Genomic DNA, 18965 nt, shown 5'->3' with positions numbered 1-18965 from the left:
GACCTGTAGAGTCACTAGGTATTAATTAAACTGAGCACAAGTAAGGCCACTACCAAAATCCTTTGGTCAAATTATATAAGTTTTATTTTTTATTTTTTTTGTCAGATAGGGTTATCTCTCCCTAGAGCAAGGTTTTAGAAGTAGCGTCAAACACATGAGAAGGTAGGGTTTGTATGGTTTTCTGTCAGACAGGACTATCTCCCTAGAGCAATGCTTTCAAGAGTTGGGGGATTTCCAGAGGAATCTTGGTCACGTAGGAAGGTAGCTGAAAAACATTTCCAAATTATCTGGTAGAACATCTTATCTTATCAGGGTATATTCAAGGTGGGAGTCAAACTCTTTAAAGTGGGAAGCATGTCAAATCCCAGAATCAGGTTAAAGCAGCCAACTTGAATTTAGCAGGATATAGAAACGAACTTATTCTGACCTTAGAACAAAATGGCTTCCATCTTTGAGATGGACTGAGACTGGTCCCTCACAGGGTGTGCATCTTCTGCACCAGTGCAGTGTGTCAGGCTCACAAAGGCAGTGCCTTGAATGCCCCTCGTACAAGCAGCATGTGAGAACTCTGTCAGTCACAGCCTCACCTGTGACAATGTCACATTAAGAAATGAAAATGAAGACTTCCTCTTAGATTAGTTTGAGCAAACCCAAATTTGGATTCTCTACTTTTTATCCAATGTCTTCCATCAGCCTGTAGCCTGTCTCTAGTCTACTGTGAGAGTGTGATATGTCCCTGTTGCCCGTCTGGTCTGTGGCTGGTCCATCTCTAACAAAGAGCTTACTCTGCATCTATTGAAGAGCACAGAAAACACAACATGGGAAAGAGCTGAAGGATTCTTTACAGAGATCTTCAAGAGAATTCTACAAGAGAAGAGGTTGCTCTGTGGACCCCAGTTGGCCCAGAATAGCAATCAAAACCTCAAACATGTCACCAACCTGTATCCACATGTCGTTTCTGATATTTATGAGATATCTGTTTAGTTTATGGCTATTTTTAACCTGTTGGCTATTTTCAGAAAACAATTACCACAACACACACACACACACACACACACACACACACACACGCACGCACGCACGCAAGTATTGTTCAAGGGCACAGAAGAGTGTATACCTGAGCTTAAAGGTGTGAATTTACTCTGAGTTGTGAAAAGCTGGTTGTGTGGAAAGTCCGAGGCACAGTAAAGTTGTTTGCATCCTTCTCCTAAAAGCAGGTTAAACTTAAACAGGCTGAGTTCCCAGTAGGACAGCAGATTAAGAACCTTGTCTTAAATGGTCTCAAGGCATATTATTAATGTGGTGGCAAGGCCTGCAAAAAGGTTAGTCGTCTTGGCATTGGGAGATACTTTCAGAAAATGTATCGCCGCGGCACGCATCCAACTGTCTCTTTCAGTTCAGCCATCCTGGTGGATGTGTGCACTGGTGCCCCACAGAGTTGCACCCCTCAACAATGAAAGAAGTTCCTAGTCACACTCCGTTGGGCACTCAGCCTCATTTGTAAAGTTTGTGTTCAAGCTTTCTTTGTCTGCTTAAAAAATTAAGTTGTCTGTGCCATAAACTCCACAGCAAATGGTTCTTCATTTAACACCTAAAGTTACAACCTCAATTAGTGAACATTAATTTTAGAGGCTATATCTCAAAAGAGTAAGGTTTCCCTGTTTATACTTAAGATTTACTCATTTTAATTTTTTACAATGATGTGTTCAATAATTAAATCCATGCTGACTTTAATGATCAGAACTGTTGACTCCAACAGTTTTTATTAAAACATAATTTCTATATTTCATAATCTATAGCTAGACAGCATAATATTCCCTTGTTTGAAAGACATGAGTTAGAGTCTGTCCCTCATTGGATACACTGTCCTTAGTGTCTCACAGGGTGAATGTTGCGTCTTTGTAAACTGAGAGTTTAAAGCAAATGTATTTTTAATGACCTCCCCCGAACCGTAAAAACCTCGAAGTTGGGGTCTGTCTGATAGGAGAAGTAGCCTGGTCACTGACTTATCCAATGTCGTTAAGGAAACCCCTTCACCTTTCTGTGTGATTTATGTCTGTCTGTTAAATGTCAAGGATTATCCCACCAACCTCACATGCTTTGTTTGTAAGAGCTGATATTTTTCGGAAGGGTGTGTGTACTCTGAAGAGCTTTGGCAGCCTCTGTAACCCTCATCCACACAACACATCATCCTGCCAGTCTTTGCCACCTATCGAAGTGTCCCATTAGTCTCTTCTCAGAGAGAGACAACATCCACTCTTTACTAGAAGGATGAGATTTTCTATTGCTACATTTTTGCACAAGGAACACTTGTGGCTAGGGAGCCTTCGGGCAGTAGGTCTCTTAACCTCTTACTGTGTCGAGTCATATTCAAAACACCGTGTTTATTTATTTGGCTGCTGAAATAGTAAGAAAACAGGACCCTTTGTCTCCTCCCTTGAATGGACACAGTCACAGTAGGACAGTCAGAGTTATCGTGAAGCATCATTATACACTGATGGATGACTGCATAGACATTTTTCTAACTGCAGAGAGCAGGCTCTGAGCAGTCACGTCCCTTTCCTTTCCAGCACCTTGCCTACCTGAAGAAACAAACCAAAGAATACATGTCAAAGCAAGAAATAACTGTACAGAACTCAGGAGACCTCTCTTGGCAACTGATAGTTCAGCACTGTAAGTAATGTGTCACTCTTCCCATACAGTTCCTTGTTCAAATAGTTTTAATTTGCATAGAGTAAAATGCATCTATCTTAAAGTCAATGAACTTTGAGCACTATACAGACATACTCTGGCGGCCACTGCCACCACGGCAAAGTGTAGAACATCTTCATCGTGGCATCTAGCCATAGTTTGAGTCTGAAATGGCCTTCACAGGCTCCTGTTTTGAGTTTGTGGTCTTACTAGGAGGGTTGTAGAACCTTTGGGAAGTGAGATCCTGGCTGATGAAAGTAGGTCTGTAGGAACAGGGCTGTAAAGGTTATAACCATCCCTGATTGCATCCCGTATTCTCTGCTTTACGAGCTACCAAGATACATGGGGGTCTCTACCATGCAGTCCCATCACCATGGACAGCTGCTCCATTGCATCACAGCAAACCAGGAGCCACTGAAGCTGTAGACCCACATTGCCCCCTTCCTTACGTTCCTTTTGTCAGGTAATTACTGCCACCTGTCCCTTTCCAGTTCATCTTACTCCCTCCTCCAGTCTCTGGAAGCCACCCAGATGGCTTCTAACACTAATAATTAAACAAAAGGAAATGACATAGTATGTAAACTTCTCCTCCTGGCATTTTTGACCCTCCAAAATGGATTTTTATGATTCCTTCATGAAGCCCAGTGTAGGTATTCACACCTATAATCCCAGTATTTCAAAGGCTGAAACAGAGGGATTGGTGTGAGTTAAAAAAAAAAAAAAAAAAGTCTGGACTACAAAGTAAGTTCCATGTCAGCCTGGACTAGTTATAACCTGTTTCAAAACATCATCAAATACACACACACACACACACACACACACACACACACACACGCACACGCGCTTCGCCTCTGTGCTTTCTTGAGCCACAGACTGTCCCCTCTGGCACGGTGCAGCAGCATGGGCTACACACACATCATCTGTTCAGCAGCTGAAGGACATTTGCCTTGTTCTTCATATATCACAGGTAAAGCAACCAGGGACATTCGTTTGGAACCGTTTTTTTCTGGAGTTTTAAAAATGATCTCTTAGGCAATACTTAGAATGGGAAAGCTGGGCTGCATGGATAGTGTCTGGGTGCCTTTTAAGAAACTGCTACTTTGGGGCTGGTGAGATGGCTCAGTGGGTAAGAGCACTCAACTGTTCTTCTGAAGGTCCTGAGTTCAAATCCCAGAAACCACATGGTGGCTCACAACCATCCGTAACAAGATCTGACTCCCTCTTCTGGAGTGTCTGAAGACAGCTACAGTGTACTTACATATAATAAATAAATCTTTAAAAAAAAAAAAAAAAAGAAAAAAGAAACTGCTACTTTGCCGTTGCTGTTCAAATTCCTCATCCACCTGGTGATGTGGAAAAGATCCCGCTGTCCTAGATCCTCACCAACACTTGAAAAGCAGAGGACAGTAAAAAGCATTAACTCGTAGCCATTTGCATAAGTGTAGGATGGAATGGTATTGCGGTTTTCGTCTGCCTTCCCCTGCAGTGACCATCAGTTCATGTGATTCTCGACTGTCTGAAAATCATCCTTTTTGAACCATCTTGAACCAATGAAGTATTTTGGTATAATAATTATCTCAGTGTGGGGCTGGATAGATGGTTCAGTAGGTAAGAGCCCTTGCCACTCTCTCAGAGGACTGGAGTTCAGTTTCTAGCACCCACGTCAGGAAGTTTAAAGCTGTTTTTGCTTACATACATACATACATACATACATATTATAGATATAGATATAGATATAGATATAGATATAGATATAGATATAGACATAGACATAGATATAGATAGATGCAGATATCCCCCCAACAAATATCACAAAGTTAGCAGCTTAGGGCAAAGCGTTTTCTTGGCTCATGAATTGGTGATGTGATCGGAGCTTGGATACAGCCTGCCTATTCAGTGGAACATTCTGCGTCTGAGAGCTTGGACCCTCCGAACTCCCACCTGTTCCTATGTCTGGAGTTGATGTGGCTCTCAGATGTGGCTCAGGGAAACCGCTGGCCAGAACACAGCCTCATGGGCTGCACACAGAACAGCTGGGCTCCAAGGGAAACATCCCAGGGGAACAGTGGACGCTCACAGTATTGACATGCCCTAGCCTTGGAGTCAGTATCACCCCCATGTGACTGTCAGGTTAATGTAACTGTTCGAGAATGAGCAGGGGCTGCTGTCAGCACCAGGATGCAAGAGGCCCGAGAAAGCAGGTGCCGTGTCCACTCAAGTTTCTTACTCATTGTCTCATGCTTCTAGTGTTCCTATCATTGAGCTAAGGTCTTCATGTATTCTGGAATTTAGTTCTCTTTCTATCTGAGGTTTGACTTAGAGTCTTTATAGTAACATTTGCCATAAGGTCAAGATGAAGTAGAATTTTTCTTCTCTGTCTCTCTGTCAGTCTGTCTCTGTCTCTGTCTCTGATTCTGTGTGTGTGTGTGTGTGTGTGTGTGTGTGTGTGTGTGTCATTCTGGAAGTAGAAACTCTTAGAAAAAATAATTTAAAACTTTTAATTATTGAAATACTAATATTGTTTTATTAACTATTGCATTGCATATTTCAGCACAGTATTCAGATCTGCTGTCAGGATTTCAGATCATAATTAAGGTGAGGGCTCTTTCTGCATTGTTTTGCATATCATGTCTCAAAAAGAATTCATCTACCATTTAAAAGTGTGTGTGTATGTGTGTTTGTGTGTCTATATGTGTGTGTGGTGTTTGCATGCACGTGTAACTGGTACCATTTAAAAGTGTATGTGTGAGAGTGTGTGTGTGTGTGTGTGTGTTGTTCGCCTGTGCATGTAACTGGTATGTATTCGTGTACATATGGACAGAATTGTTAAAATGCAGAGGGATGATAGGGTGGTGTTCCCATCCCAGCCATTGTGCCAAACATAACCATGAGATCTTAATCCTTTCAGAAACTAACTTCTTGCAGTATCGCTCAATGTCATGGGTGGGCAGTCCCCTCTCCACCTTTCTTCCCTGCTTCTTCATCTTCCCTCTCTTTCCTTTCCTTCTTTGTCTTTGCAAGCTCACATACAACACATCTGGTTTTCAGACTGTGCTGTGAACTCTAGGCTCACTCTATTTTACCAGCTGTTCTGCCTCTCCATCCCTCCTCACTGTAGGTAGGAGAGGAGTCAGGTAGCTGGCTCTGAATCCTGCCTCTTCTTAGTCCTAAAAGTTACTTTGTGTAACTAATGACAACTTTTCATACATAACATTACTTCTGGAAACAATCCGCTCAGAATGTTATTCATTTCGTTATCATTTGTATCCCCACACCCCAAATGCTATCCCTTTCAGGAACTGGTGTGCACTGGAGAAGACACTTTGCAAGACATTAAGTCTCTGGTGTGGAAGCTGCAGTTCAGGGATGAGAAAATCGAGTCCATCAGCACCTGGCTCCTGGAGGGATTCCAAAGGCTGCATCGTCTCATGGAAGAGGAGTCCCCGGCCAGCCTTAGTAAAGAGGACCTTCAGAAGCACGGTAAGGTGGCACTTCCAGCTGCCTTCTAGTAGCTAGTGACATCAAAATAAGGAGGTCCTCAGGGACCAGTCATCAAAGGAAGGAAAAGGACAGTGCTCTGTGGTGCTGGGCCTTCCACCAAACACCCTTCTCACTTTGGTCGAGTTTGTCAGAACAGCTCGTCAATTCTTCCTTTCACTTGAGAAGATTTTCAAGAAAACTAAATGTTGTTCATAATTACAAAAAGAAACTAGCTAATTTGTTTTTGAGATGGGATCTTACTGTGGAGCCTAGTGTGGTGGTAACTCAGAATCTTCCTGCCCAGACTCCCTGGGTGCTGGGTTTATAGGCTCGAGCCACCACACCCGATTCAGAAACATTCTTTGTTGAAAAAAAACAAAAACAAAAACCAGCCAGGTGTGGTGGTGCACACCTTTAATTCCAGCACTTGGGAGGCAAAGGCAGGCAGATTTCTGAGTTTGAGGCCAGCCTGGTCTACAGAGTGAGTTCCAGGACAGCCAGGGTTACACAGAGAAGCCCTGTCTCGAAAAACCAAAAAAAGAAAGAAAGAAAAAGAAAGAAAGCATGTGGTGCACGTACATACATACCTGCAGGCAAACACTTGCACACATAAAGTAAAACCAAAATAAACCATTTAAACTAAACAAAGACAAAGTGAGCTCTTCTATTTAGAGCCAATAAAATGTTACCATCAACAAGCACTTACTGACCTCCTATCCTGAATCAAGCTCTAAGATACCTGGGTTATCACAGGGAATGAAACACTCCCTGCTCAAATGGGATTCACAGTCCAGTCCAGAGCTTGGCGGCTCCTCCCCTGACAAGGGCCTGATCGTGGTTTTCATGCTGCCAACACTGCCCTCTCTGTAGCAGTTAGGCAGTTCTGTCTGCTACTGCAGAATTACCTACCCGTGAGGCTGTAACTTGCCCACTGATACAGTAGGAGGAGATCTGGAATCATTAAAATGTATATTAATTCCTGCATACGCCATAAGTGGGGCATAAGAAGTGTGAATTAGATGGCGGGTGGGTTAAGGAGTCAGGAGTTGGGGCCTCTGACGATCCGGAAGCTGAGCTGAGCTCTGGAGGCAGACCTCAGGCTTGCCATAGCTCTCTGCCCTTCTCAGCTCGGGGGGGGGGGGGCGGGGGCGGTACGAGACAGAATGTGGGTGGGCTTGGAAGCCAGGCGGGCTTGTATTCCTGCTGTTCACGCCTTTCTCGCTTTTCCTGGTTGTTAAGTTAGAGAGACAACAAACGGCGGTTATAAAATATCAAACCCGTATTGACTGTTCATCAGGTGTCTGGAATCCCCCCCTGTCCCAGAGAAGCGAGTAGCACTTGACCCTTGAATTATTGCTCCCCCACCTGACAGCCATGGATGGAGTCTCTGACTTGTGAATTGCTCGCATGTCTCTAGAAGCCCTGGACTGCTTCCAGTTCAGCAGCTCTCTGCTGCTCTCTGTTGGACATAGTATGTCAGTACAATCTTTCAGGTCCTGCCCTTCACACCCATCACAACTAGCTTCATTACTGTACTGCGTATCCCTGGGCAAGAGAAAGATGGCTAAACTTAATGGACCTCTTCTCCTGGAGATAAGGGGCAGAAAGCACACAGAACCGCCAGAGACAGGTGCAGAGGGGAGCTGCCCAAGAGCCCCAAGTACCACTGGAAAGAGGAATGAGGCTATCAGAATGCTAGATTGCCAGAACTCACCTGAAAACTGTCAATTAACTTTGTACCGTTTCTGTTTTGTAAGCGGAAATGCACATATACCTAAACCAAACAGTAACAGTACTGATTACTTTTAAATTATTAAAAGTGTTTTGGGTCAAAGGGATGGCTCAGCGGGTAAAGGTCCTTAGCCATGGAGCCCGACAGACACCTGGGCCCAATTCCTGAGACCTATATATACCCTACAAGTTGTCCTCCGAGCTCTGTACGTACTGTGACACATGTGCTATACTCACTGCCACCCCCATGCATGTGCATGGACACACACACACTCACATACACACATACTCACACTCACACACACACACACAGGGCTATGACAACTTTTAAAAGAACTTTGTTTCATAAATTTTTCCTTAATTTCAAGTCAGAATGAAAACGAATTTAAATATACTCACAATTCCTTTCTTGTATTTATTTGTATTTTTAAATCAGCATTCAGAGTAACAGGTTCCTGTGTGCCATTTCCATACGTAACTAGTTCTGGCTGAATCTCTGTACTCAGATGCTCCTCTCTCCCGTCTTGGAGACCCCCACCCCCCGCCTTGTCCCCTGCTCACCCTGTCCGTATGGGGTGCAATCATTTCCACCTTCACATCACATGTGGTTTTCCTCCCAGTTCCCTCCTGTGCAGCCTCTCTCTCCACCTTCTACAGGCCCCTTTCTAGTTTCCTGCCATCTCTCCATCCCCTCTCCCACATGGAATGCACATTTAGAAAAGCTGAAAGCTTGGGATCTGCACAGAAGAGGTTGCAGCGCACTTGATTTCCCAAGCCTGTGGCCCCACCTACTATTTCCACTTTCATTCATTTTCCTACAAATCTTTTTTTTTTTTAAGATTTATTTATTTATTATATGTAAGTATACTGTAGCTGTCTTCAGACACTCCAGAAGAGGGCGTCAGATCTTGTTACATACAGATGGTTGTGAGCCACCATGTGGTTGCTGGGATTTGAACTCCGGACCTTCGGAAGAGCAGTCGGGTGCTCTTGCCCACTGAGCCATCTCACCAGCCCTCCTACAAATCTTATCACTTCTTTTTTTCTTCATGGTAAGGTTCGACTGTATCCACATCCCACATTTCATTATCTATCCACAGATAAACATCGAGGCTGAGTCCATCCCTTGCTCTTGGGAATACAGCAGCGATAAGTGCAGATGTGTGCACATCTCTGTGCTAGGTCATGGAACAGTACAGCTGAGTCATATGGCAGTTCTGTTTTTAAACAAGCATATTAGCCATTTGCATTTAAGAACTATCTGTTCAGTTAAAATTCCAACTCCTTTGAGCATTTGGTTACACACAGGTGTTTTGTATGGATCAAATAAGACATTTGTAGATCATAGCAGGCTTTGAGAAACCAATTCTTAGCATGGTCAAAGTTGCCTTTTCATTTTATGATGGAAAAGTGACTTAATACTATTATGCCCAATTTTTTATCATTTAATTCTGAAAAAAACTACTTTTAATTTTATAGTTACAGTAGAATTAACATTACAGAGAGAAAGGTAAAGTGAAATCATTTGTTGAATAATTCAAAAGGGTATTGTGAAAACCCACTGTGCAAGCCCTGCCCCAGGAGTCTGAGGCAGTCTGGATCCAGAGGTTCAAGGTCACCCAGGCTACATAGTAACAAGACTGCCTCGGGAAAGCCACGCCTAACCAAACCGAACCCAAAATGCCCCTAGGAAAAATTAAACTCTAGAAAGGAAGACCTTTAGGACAGTGGTTCTCAACCTTCCACATATAGGTTAGAAGGAAAAAAAAAAATCCAACATGAGGCTGCATGCTAGACCAGCTTATCATGAGTATTGGGGTGAGCTCAGGCACGTTTTGTTTTGTTTTGTTTTGTTTTGTTTTAATTTCTACATGGCCCCAGTAAGCAGCCAAACCCTTTAAATTCATAGCTTTGGATAAATTAAACTCATCGAGAAATCCAAATTAAGAGAGTATTTTTGCTTTTCAAATTATTCAGGTCTGAATAGCAAAGTACTGTAGCCCATAGCAGTAAAAGTTGCAATGTGTCATGAAGACCTGACACGATGGACGCTGAGCTAGGATGAGAGTTATTTTACAAATTACTTAGGACCCCAGATGTCCTAAAGCATGTTCTGTAGACCAAGGCTGGCATTTGATTTTCCAAGCCTGTAGCCACACCTGCCTCTGCCTCGTGTTTTGCATATTTTTAATAAACACATTTTATCAAACTTTACTAACGTGAATAATTAGCATGGCTATATTAATAACTTTGTTTCCATGTAGCAGGTTGCCAGTTGCAGATATTGAGCATCCCTAACAATCTCTGCCTTTGCAGAATGGTAATCTTTCTTTCTTTTTTTTTTTTTTTAATCTTTTTTTTTTTAAAGATTTATTTATTTATTATATGTAAGAACACTGTAGCCGTCTTCAGACACTCCAGAAGAGGGAGTCAGATCTTGTTAAGGATGGTTGTGAGCCACCATGTGGTTGCTGGGATTTGAACTCTGCACCTTTGGAAGAGCAGTAGGGTGCTCTTACCTGCTGAGCCATCTCACCAGCCCGTAATCTTTCTTTTTATGACTTCTTATACATACTTTTTTGCTAGGACAGGACATAGGAAGGTTAACTGTCAAAACAGTTTCAAATGCGGTAGGCTCAGAGGTGGCACATCAGACATGTCACTTCTCACGTAGGATTCTTGGAGCAACTCAGAATTTTAATATTCAGTAATAACCACAAGACCCAATTTTTTTTCTTACAGGAAAGAAGCAAAAGAATCAAGAAATACTTCGCTTTTCCCCATCCACTCACGCTAGGAAAATCCCATTAAGCAGGGTCTGCAAACTGTTAAAGAAACAACCAAAAGGCCGGAGGAAGCGCAGGCCACGTGAGTGCTCTTACGTTTGTTTTGTAGTATCAGTAGGAGTCTTCAGGGTTGCCATGAGCAGACTTGGGGACTAACTTTTCAAAACACAAATGGATACACATGGCCAGATTTTTAGGCTAAGGGTCTTTGTTTCCATGGCTATAACGCGAGTCTCTCAAAGCCTTCAGAGTACGACCATGGCCGCTTACCCATCCAAAACCAGCCACGGGAACCTTCTATGTATCTCATATTTCACTCTATCTCAGAGACTCCAGTTATAAGATCCTGACTCAGAAATGTCATGGCTGGAAAGAAGTCCCAGGGTCAATACAGCGGCCTACATATCTTGTTTTAAGAAATGGAGTAGGAGAGAATGGAAGTGAGCGTATTCATTCAGTAGACAAAAGAAATATGAGTCATAACACTTAACATTTTCAATTACTTCCATAATCACTGTAGCAAAAAAGAATTATCAGAACATTGCGTTATTTTACAGTTAAACTCTTTATTGTTTTCTTCTTTACAGGAACAATAATCTGAACATGTCTTCAACCAAACTGTCTCTACACAGAAAGTTCATTATATAAATTATGCTTTATTTTTGTAATATTACTAAACACTGTATTGGTGAAAATAAATAGCCATTGACAAAGACATCCTTTGTTTCTGTTTTTGCCATCACACTCCACAAGCACATCTGCCTTTGTAATTCCTCGTAGGTAAAAAGCCAAGTGTACAGACAACAGAAGGCATAATGATGCCACAGCAAATGAGTTCAGAATACACTTGTTAAAGGTTCTTCACAAAAAGCAGGGAGACACCATTAGCACAGGTTTACACAAACATGGCCGTGCTCCAAAGAGCAATTACAACTGCCTGTTCAGGCTTCCAGTGTGATAGCTAAGATAGGTGTAGCACAGAACAGGAGGCCTTGTCATCTCCAAGGGCAACCACAAGGTCTGATAAACCAAAAGATAAAGCACAAGCATTATAGTATCTGGACAATCTTCTTCCCATGTCTGAAAGAATGCTATTAATACATTTTATTTCTTCTTTACTTTTTTTTAATTAAGAATACTTTTCGGGATTTTTTATTATTATTATTATTATTGGTTTGGCATTGTATATTCAATGTCCATTGGCCCCTTCTGAGAGTATCCGTGATGGTTCGGTAAATTTTGCAGTAAACAAGTAAAACAGAGCTGGCGTAGGTACCAAAGCCAAAAGCGGTAGGTCGTGCTCCAGCCTGTCCACTCTGGAGATGGAGACTATGCCATAGGCGTGCAGTAGCCAGTGGCTGACGAGAACGATGAGCCTTTTCTTCCTGACCAGGAGATCATAGCAGTTCTAGGGGAGCATTGGAAAGCAAAGAGAAGCCCGATGAGCACACCCAGCTAAACCGCTGCTCTTTACACACTCAGGGCTGGGACTGAAAGCTTGAGCTCAAAAGGACTTGAGAACTGCCCCAATCACCCGGTCTAGCCATGACACAGGCCACACGGCCACACAGGCCTTCAGCAGCCATACTTGGCCTAGAGCCCTTCTCTGGGTCCTCGTCCACATCACCATTTACTTGGGGAACACAAGCTTCCTGAGATAGACATGAGCGAATGAGGAAGTGTACAGAGCCTGCTCTCCCCATCCAGGCCCACTGCAGTTCCAGAACCCTCCCTCCCTGACTCAGGTCTCTGGTATCTGTCTGAACACACTCAACATAACAGAAATGACTCATTTATTATCTGATTTTCTTTCAATCCTCAGTGCCATGTGATAACATGGAAAAACTTAAAGGATCAAATCAATATAAAGGCAGTATCTAAATGTTCTAGCAAACACAATGATGGAGAATGTTCAGTGGGTGACTCTTCAACTTTCCCTCACACGTCAATCACTCACAGGCTCCTCTAGCCCTGGACTGTCTGTCTCAGGATTCAGAGCCCTGTTTACAACTCCTGAGTACAGAGCTAACTGAAAGATACCAACACCTTACAGAACAGACACAGATGGGGGCAGAGAACCAAAGGAGTTTCAAGAGCTAGAAAAGCAGGGTTCATTTGTAACTATGCATATTTTATTCAAATATTTCAGCACACCTTGATCTTTTCCTAGTTGATGAAAAGTCAACTAATTTCCTACCTTCTCTAATTAATCCAGTTGCAAGGCTGATAACAATTACAAAGGAGCAATAAGTTGTCTACAACAGGGAAGGCTGAACAGCCACTGTCAGAGCATTCGGTTAGGTTCCTTCATTATCTATGTAAAGTATGGACACACTTCACACTGTTACCAATGTATTAGAAGAAGTGGCACCAACAGGCATCTCTCAAGAGTTAACATGTTTTCTCTGATTGTCCTTTTGAACATAAGAAGTATGAAAACACACGCGTTAAATGCCATATGGGGCAGATCTGCCACAGCACAACGTGGAAGGGTCTGAGCCTTAGTCCTTTAAATCCTGGGAGCTCTGCCCCAGACAGAACCTAGTAATCAGAGCTGCTGACGTGCTGAATGGAAATGATGAGGTGAATGTGCTAGCTTAAGATAAATAGGAGTTGCTGGGCGGTGGTGGTGCACACCTTGAATCCCAGCACTTTGGAGGCAGAGGCAGGTGGATTTCTGAGTTCGAGGCCAGCCTGGTCTACAAAGTGAGTTCCAGGACAGCCAGGACTACACAGAGAAACCCTGCCTCAAAAAACCAAAAAAAAACCAAAACAAACAAACAAAAAAAGATAAATAAGATAAATAGGAGTTGAGAGCCACATAATCCAAGAGAAAATGACAGAAGAGATGCCTCATGCTGTCCACTGATTAAAAGTCTCATGAATACATTTGTCCTAGTTAGGGATGTCAAAGACAACATCACTTCTCATCAGTTGCTCATACTGCTAACTACTTAATACCTTAGTTCCTTAAAAATAAAATATTTTAAAAAGTGATGGTTCCGGTTAGGGTCTGTTCCATTTTAACAAATTTTTCTTCATCTTGTTGGGTAAAAGCATTAACTACTTCCCTAATTTCCCAAGGAAGCACGCAATGCAGCCCACACAACCGCTCATAAAACTGACTAAGGAGATCCAGGTAACTTCAATTAGCCAAGAATCTCTGAACCAACCAGTTAGTGTACCTTTCCATATCATAGGTATTATTCCATTTAATTGTCAGTTTTTATTTAAAAACAAAAAACAAACAAACAAACCCTAAAACCATAGCAAAGGAAAACCAATCTCTTACCTCTATTTCAGAAGCAGACATGTACACAGCCAGGGTAACCAGAGATAACACTAATATGATGTACGGGAAGGCATAATCTGGAAAAGAGACAGACATTAGAAATTAATCACGAGGCAGAACACAGCTCCTCCGGAGCCTTTCTCAGCCAGTAGGGGCCTGACCGCCAGTTCTCTGCGGATTAGAAATACTTGTGGCCTTGTAGGCCACACAGTCTCTTCTCTACTCCCCAGCACGCAGCTGTGATGTGCAAACAGCAGAGAACGCATGCCAATGAGCAGCTTTGCCTCTGGTCTCACAAAATCTCAGAAGCAGGAAGATACGAGTTCCATACCATTTTTACACAGTAACAAGTTTGTTGTTTGAATTCTCTTCTCAATCTCTTAAAAATGTAAATCTAACTTTGGTCACCTGTCAATAGCTAAGAGATTTGAGGCAGCTGAAAAGAATTAACTTCTCTCCCACGCGTCTAGGCTGCTACGAGCAGCTACGAACCAAAGGACACTCAGTTCTCCGTGCTTTATGGTCCAGAAAAAGGACCTTGGTTGAGAAGACCAACCAGAAGGGTAACTCAGCTTGCATGGTCTTTAGAAAGGTCATTTATCATCAAACTTTTTAGTTAATACTCCTTTGGCATTCTTCCTGTCAAAATTCTGGAAATTTCTATTTCAAGTGCAGTACAGCAATGATATCTCGGGCAAAGTCTTCCCTATAAAGCATTACCATTTTCCTTTTCTTACTATGTCACATCTATAGCATGCAAATAGGCAAACAGAAAAAAAAAATACCTTGAATTACTTCGATACAATTATTTTAAATTAACTTCAATTTATAAAATTTCCAATTCTACAAAGCATATCTAGAACAAGTAGACATGTTAATTAGGACATGGTGGCTAGAAGCCTCAATTACCAGTAGGCCTGTTCAACTTAGTTTAGAACTGAATTAATAATACATAGAACTTTTTATTTTAGTGATTGTGTCCTCAATCAGCCACCATAAAAAAACAAAAAAACAAAAACAACTCATTAAGTTAACTTACAGCTAAATAACACTGCTAGCCATATAAAGTTATGACCTGGTAAGAAGGCCCAAACTTCTAGGCGGCAGACAGGCACTACTGGGCTAGACACAGGATTAAGAGCGGTCCTTAAATTCTAGGATGTAAAACCGCCCAAGATGTTGTGCACTTGGGTCTGGGCCAGGGCCTGGGGATCAGCCTGTTCTCTGGGTAGGTCAGATAGATGTAGATCACACTGAAACACTGGCTCAAGAGTTAAGTCTAAGCCAGAAGCTTGTGGCCCACCCCCCTACCTCACCCCCCACCCTCACGACCATCCCCAGTCCTCTCCCTGGGCCACTAATCCCCAGCACCTTAAACTACCACAAGTTGCCCAGTGAATTTTGCTCACCCTTGCTGTATCTCCTTTAAAAAAAAATTACTTATCCTTTTCCAAAATCATACTTTGCTATGAGGCCTCTGTGACTAACACAGCAGCCTGAAAACAAATAAGAACCACTTGATGCTCCCTCTAAATATGAGTGGAGGCTTGTTAGCAAAATGTGTGGAAAGGCCGATTTTCAGTCTAATGTTCCTCCAAGGGAGTCATTTCTGTTACCTAAAGAAACACTTGCAATAGCTGTGATTTGGGAAGCAAAGCTATCTGGCCACCTTCTTCCCAGTTAACATTCCAAACCTTCCCGATTCCATAGCTCTCCCCTTTCTTCTAGCTCCAAAGAGTTAGGCCAGAAGAATTAGACACTTACTTGTAACTTTACATTTAAATTTGTTTTAATTGCAGGACAAAATGAAACAAAAGCAGTACACAACGCCCAGCTCTCAGGTGAAAGTGATTTTTCTGGCCTTGGACACACAAAGACTGAAGAGAACACCAGACAATAGCAGAGGAAGCCACATAGGCCAGGGCCACCTGAGGCTTCTGAGGAGCCTTGAGGAAACTCTAGAGGGCCAGGCTCAAGGTCAAACTCCTTGAGCTTCTGCATCCAGTACTTGCCAACGAGGTTGTCACATAAACATCCATGTTTGTTCTCAATATGTGCCCAGCTCCCCTCTGCTCTCACCAGAGTACAGAGTTTCCTTCATGTGAGACATGTGCTGACAGAGAAGACAACTCCAGACTGAGAGATGTGACAGCTCAGCAGCTCAGAAAGGTGTCACTGCTTGGTGGAATCTCCAGGGATTGCAAGCCTTAGATCCTTAGGAGAAAGCCTCACAGAATCACTTATGGTTCTCAGAGAAGAGCTCATGGCACTTCCATACAATGCTTTTGTGGAAGATTTTTTGCTCTGTTGGAGCATCTTGGAAGATACTCAGAGGCAACCCTCAGTCATCAGTGCCACAGATGTAACTGCATTATTTGGGCATCAGCTCATCGCAGCTGTCCATGTTGAACACGGTGAACACAGAGTTCAGTGTTACTGCACCTCTTATTCTCAAAGAAGTTAGAAGCTCACAAAGGGACCAAGGGCGACACTCTAAGCTCCACCCTAACTCCAGCCTAGCGCTTGCCTGCCAGGCTTTCCCACATACTGGAGAGGCTCTCACAGAAGCAGCCATATTCCTCCTGAGGGATGTGATCAGAATCCACTCTAAAAGGGCTTAGTCCTGTTCGGCTTTCCTGATTAATGTACTCATCCTAAATTCCCCTAAATTCTCTTATTCTTAGTGTTGTCACCCTCGGCTGACCTTCGGTCTGAGGCTTCTCTTCCTTCTCTTCCTCTATTTTGTCTCTACTGCCCCATCACTCATGTGATCTCCTCTTCCTTCTCCAGACAGTGGGAAACAGGGCAACTGTTAACTGTGTTTCTCGCTGCTTCCTTGACCCACCTCTAACTATTCCATTTGGTCTTCTTTGAGGCAAATCACTGTCGTACTCCAACCATGGTTTCACCCTAGTCTACACAGTGAAGGCTCCACTAGCACAGAACATGCAGGCAGGCTGCTCCATCAGCATTGTGCTTTGTAACCTCAAACACACCTTTGCCATGAGAAAGGAAGAACAAAATCCAACACCAAGTGACCCAATCACAGACGTATCTGCAGCAGCCTGAGAGCTTCCTTCAGTACTTTAGTCAGAGTTAGCAATGGTTCCCAAACTATCAATAAGCTCAACCTTGGTCACAGCACTGCCCGATCCACCAGAGTCGGAGTGTGCTCCTGTGGGTTGGGAATGTCAATTTTCAGCTCTTTACTGATATCTATTTAAAGCAGGGTGGGCTGAGATCATCTGTGACTCACATGCAAGTGCCTACATGTTGACGGTGTGACTCAAAAGTGACTGGGTGGGAGTACCTAACTCCAGCCTAGACAGTCCCTCCAAAGACCTACTGTAAATTACTACCTATGACCTACTGAAGATTCTGAATACTTAAATTCACTTTTTCCAATCTACTTATTTCCACTAATACTGTTTACCCATCTATCAGATATTTAAAGACAAGGTTACTTTATCATATTTTCAGTTCATTCCCAAACCTTCATTTAATTTGTTCCTTGCTTTAATAATGCCTGCCTTTGAAATGGCCCTACATCTCTAGGCCAGGCAGGAAGACTCTGCCCACTGCTGGTCCCCACATCCATAACATCAGGCTCTGAGTCAGACAGGCAGGTTCCGCCCACTGCTGGTCCCCACATCCCTAGCATCAGGCTGTGAGGCAGGCAGGCAGGTTCTGCCCACTGCTGGTTCCCTCATCCCTAGTATTAGGCTGAGAGGCAGGCAGGCAAGCTCTGCCCACTGCTGGTATCTCCAAGCAGATCCCCATGTAGTCTCCTCTGACAATCCACTGTTATTTAATCCATCAAGTTATCTTTCCAAAATGCAAATCTGATCATGTCACTCTTCTACATTAGTCCTTGTCAGGTCCCTGTGGTTTGAATGGGAATGCTCCCACTGGCTCACATGTTTGAATACTCCCTTCTCCAGTTGGTAGTGCTATCTGGGAGGTTGAGGAGGTGTGGCTTTGTCGGAGGTGTGTCACTGGGGTCTGACTTTGAGAATTTAAAGAGTAAGGTGATTTCATCTCTGCTTCCTGCTTGCAGACTGACATGTGAGCTCTCAGCTATTCTCGCTGTCATATCTATCCCCTGCTGCCACAATTCCCAGCCTCAATGGACTTGCCTTGGTCATGGTATTTTATCACAGCAATAAAAACGAATAAAGTCCCAATACCAAAGCAAGCAAATAACCAAAGTGGGCTGAAGCTAACAGGGAATGCTAGGAGCTGGATGGGGCCTAGGTGTTCTCAGACACTTTGCAACTGAATGAAACAGGATCTGTGAGCTGGAACACAAGTGACAGATCCCCAGGAGCCTCTGATTTCCTCTTAAACCAAATTACATTACTGAGCTGTAGAGTGCCCACCCCTGCCTGGTCCTGGACCAAGAGGTTTGTTCTCTGCTTCTTGGAAGACTTCTTAGAAAAGACACCATGCAACCTTTTTGGAAAATGGAAAATACTCAAAAGTCCCCTCCTATGTTTCCCCAGCTATTTGGAAATCTCCGCTTTTGCTCCTAATGCTATGATTGAGCCTTATAACAATGATACTCCTTATTCTTCTAACACAATTCAACCCAAAGTTGCTAAACAAATTATCTTAACATTTTTTTTTTAATGATTTTAAGAATAAAGGATTTTTGCAAGGGACCTTAGAAATCTAAGACAACAGCAAACAATACTTATTGACAACATAATTTTTCATCCATTATATATAGAGCTTCTTTTTAAATTTTTATCTCAGAATTTTTAATCTTCCAATTTAGTTACATATTTCAGTCTCAATTTGTTGAGAAACTCTATTCCATTCTGTTTTTAATAACATTATGTTTCAGCAGAAATCTATACTAAGGGCTACCTTTCAAAGATTAAAGGGAGCCGGGTGTGGTGGCGCATGCCTTTAATCCCAGCACTCGGGAGGCAGAGGCAGGCGGATTTCTGAGTTCGAGGCCAGCCTGGTCTACAAAGTGAGTT

The 18965-nt window shown here is 42.9% G+C and overlaps 2 protein-coding genes across 4 annotated transcripts in view; one reads left to right on the top strand and one right to left on the bottom strand.

Annotated features, from left to right (window-relative positions):
- Positions 1 to 11404, top strand: part of Ccdc175 (coiled-coil domain containing 175) — a 78477-nt gene extending 67073 nt beyond the window's left edge. Inside the window, exons 17-21 of the mRNA XM_021201746.2 lie at positions 2571 to 2673; positions 5243 to 5286; positions 5988 to 6171; positions 10645 to 10770; positions 11276 to 11404. Coding sequence (XP_021057405.1) covers positions 2571 to 2673; positions 5243 to 5286; positions 5988 to 6171; positions 10645 to 10770; positions 11276 to 11289 — 471 coding nt within the window. The 3' untranslated portion in view covers positions 11290 to 11404. The remainder of the gene's footprint in view (positions 1 to 2570; positions 2674 to 5242; positions 5287 to 5987; positions 6172 to 10644; positions 10771 to 11275) is intronic.
- Jkamp (JNK1/MAPK8 associated membrane protein) overlaps positions 11329 to 18965 on the bottom strand; it is a 19181-nt gene continuing 11544 nt past the window's right edge. For 2 of the 3 annotated variants that reach the window (XM_029541051.1, XM_029541052.1), the window contains 2 exons: positions 13981 to 14057; positions 11329 to 12096 (listed from right to left, as the gene is read on the bottom strand). In XM_029541051.1, coding sequence (XP_029396911.1) covers positions 11878 to 12096; positions 13981 to 14057 — 296 coding nt within the window. In that variant the 3' untranslated portion in view covers positions 11329 to 11877. The remainder of the gene's footprint in view (positions 12097 to 13980; positions 14058 to 18965) is intronic. The other variant, XM_021201747.2, reaches the window with a different exon arrangement.

Source organism: Mus pahari, chromosome 7, assembly GCF_900095145.1.
Source record: "Mus pahari chromosome 7, PAHARI_EIJ_v1.1, whole genome shotgun sequence".
Taxonomy (NCBI): Eukaryota; Metazoa; Chordata; class Mammalia; order Rodentia; family Muridae; genus Mus; species Mus pahari.
This window is presented reverse-complemented; position numbering and strand designations above follow the sequence as displayed.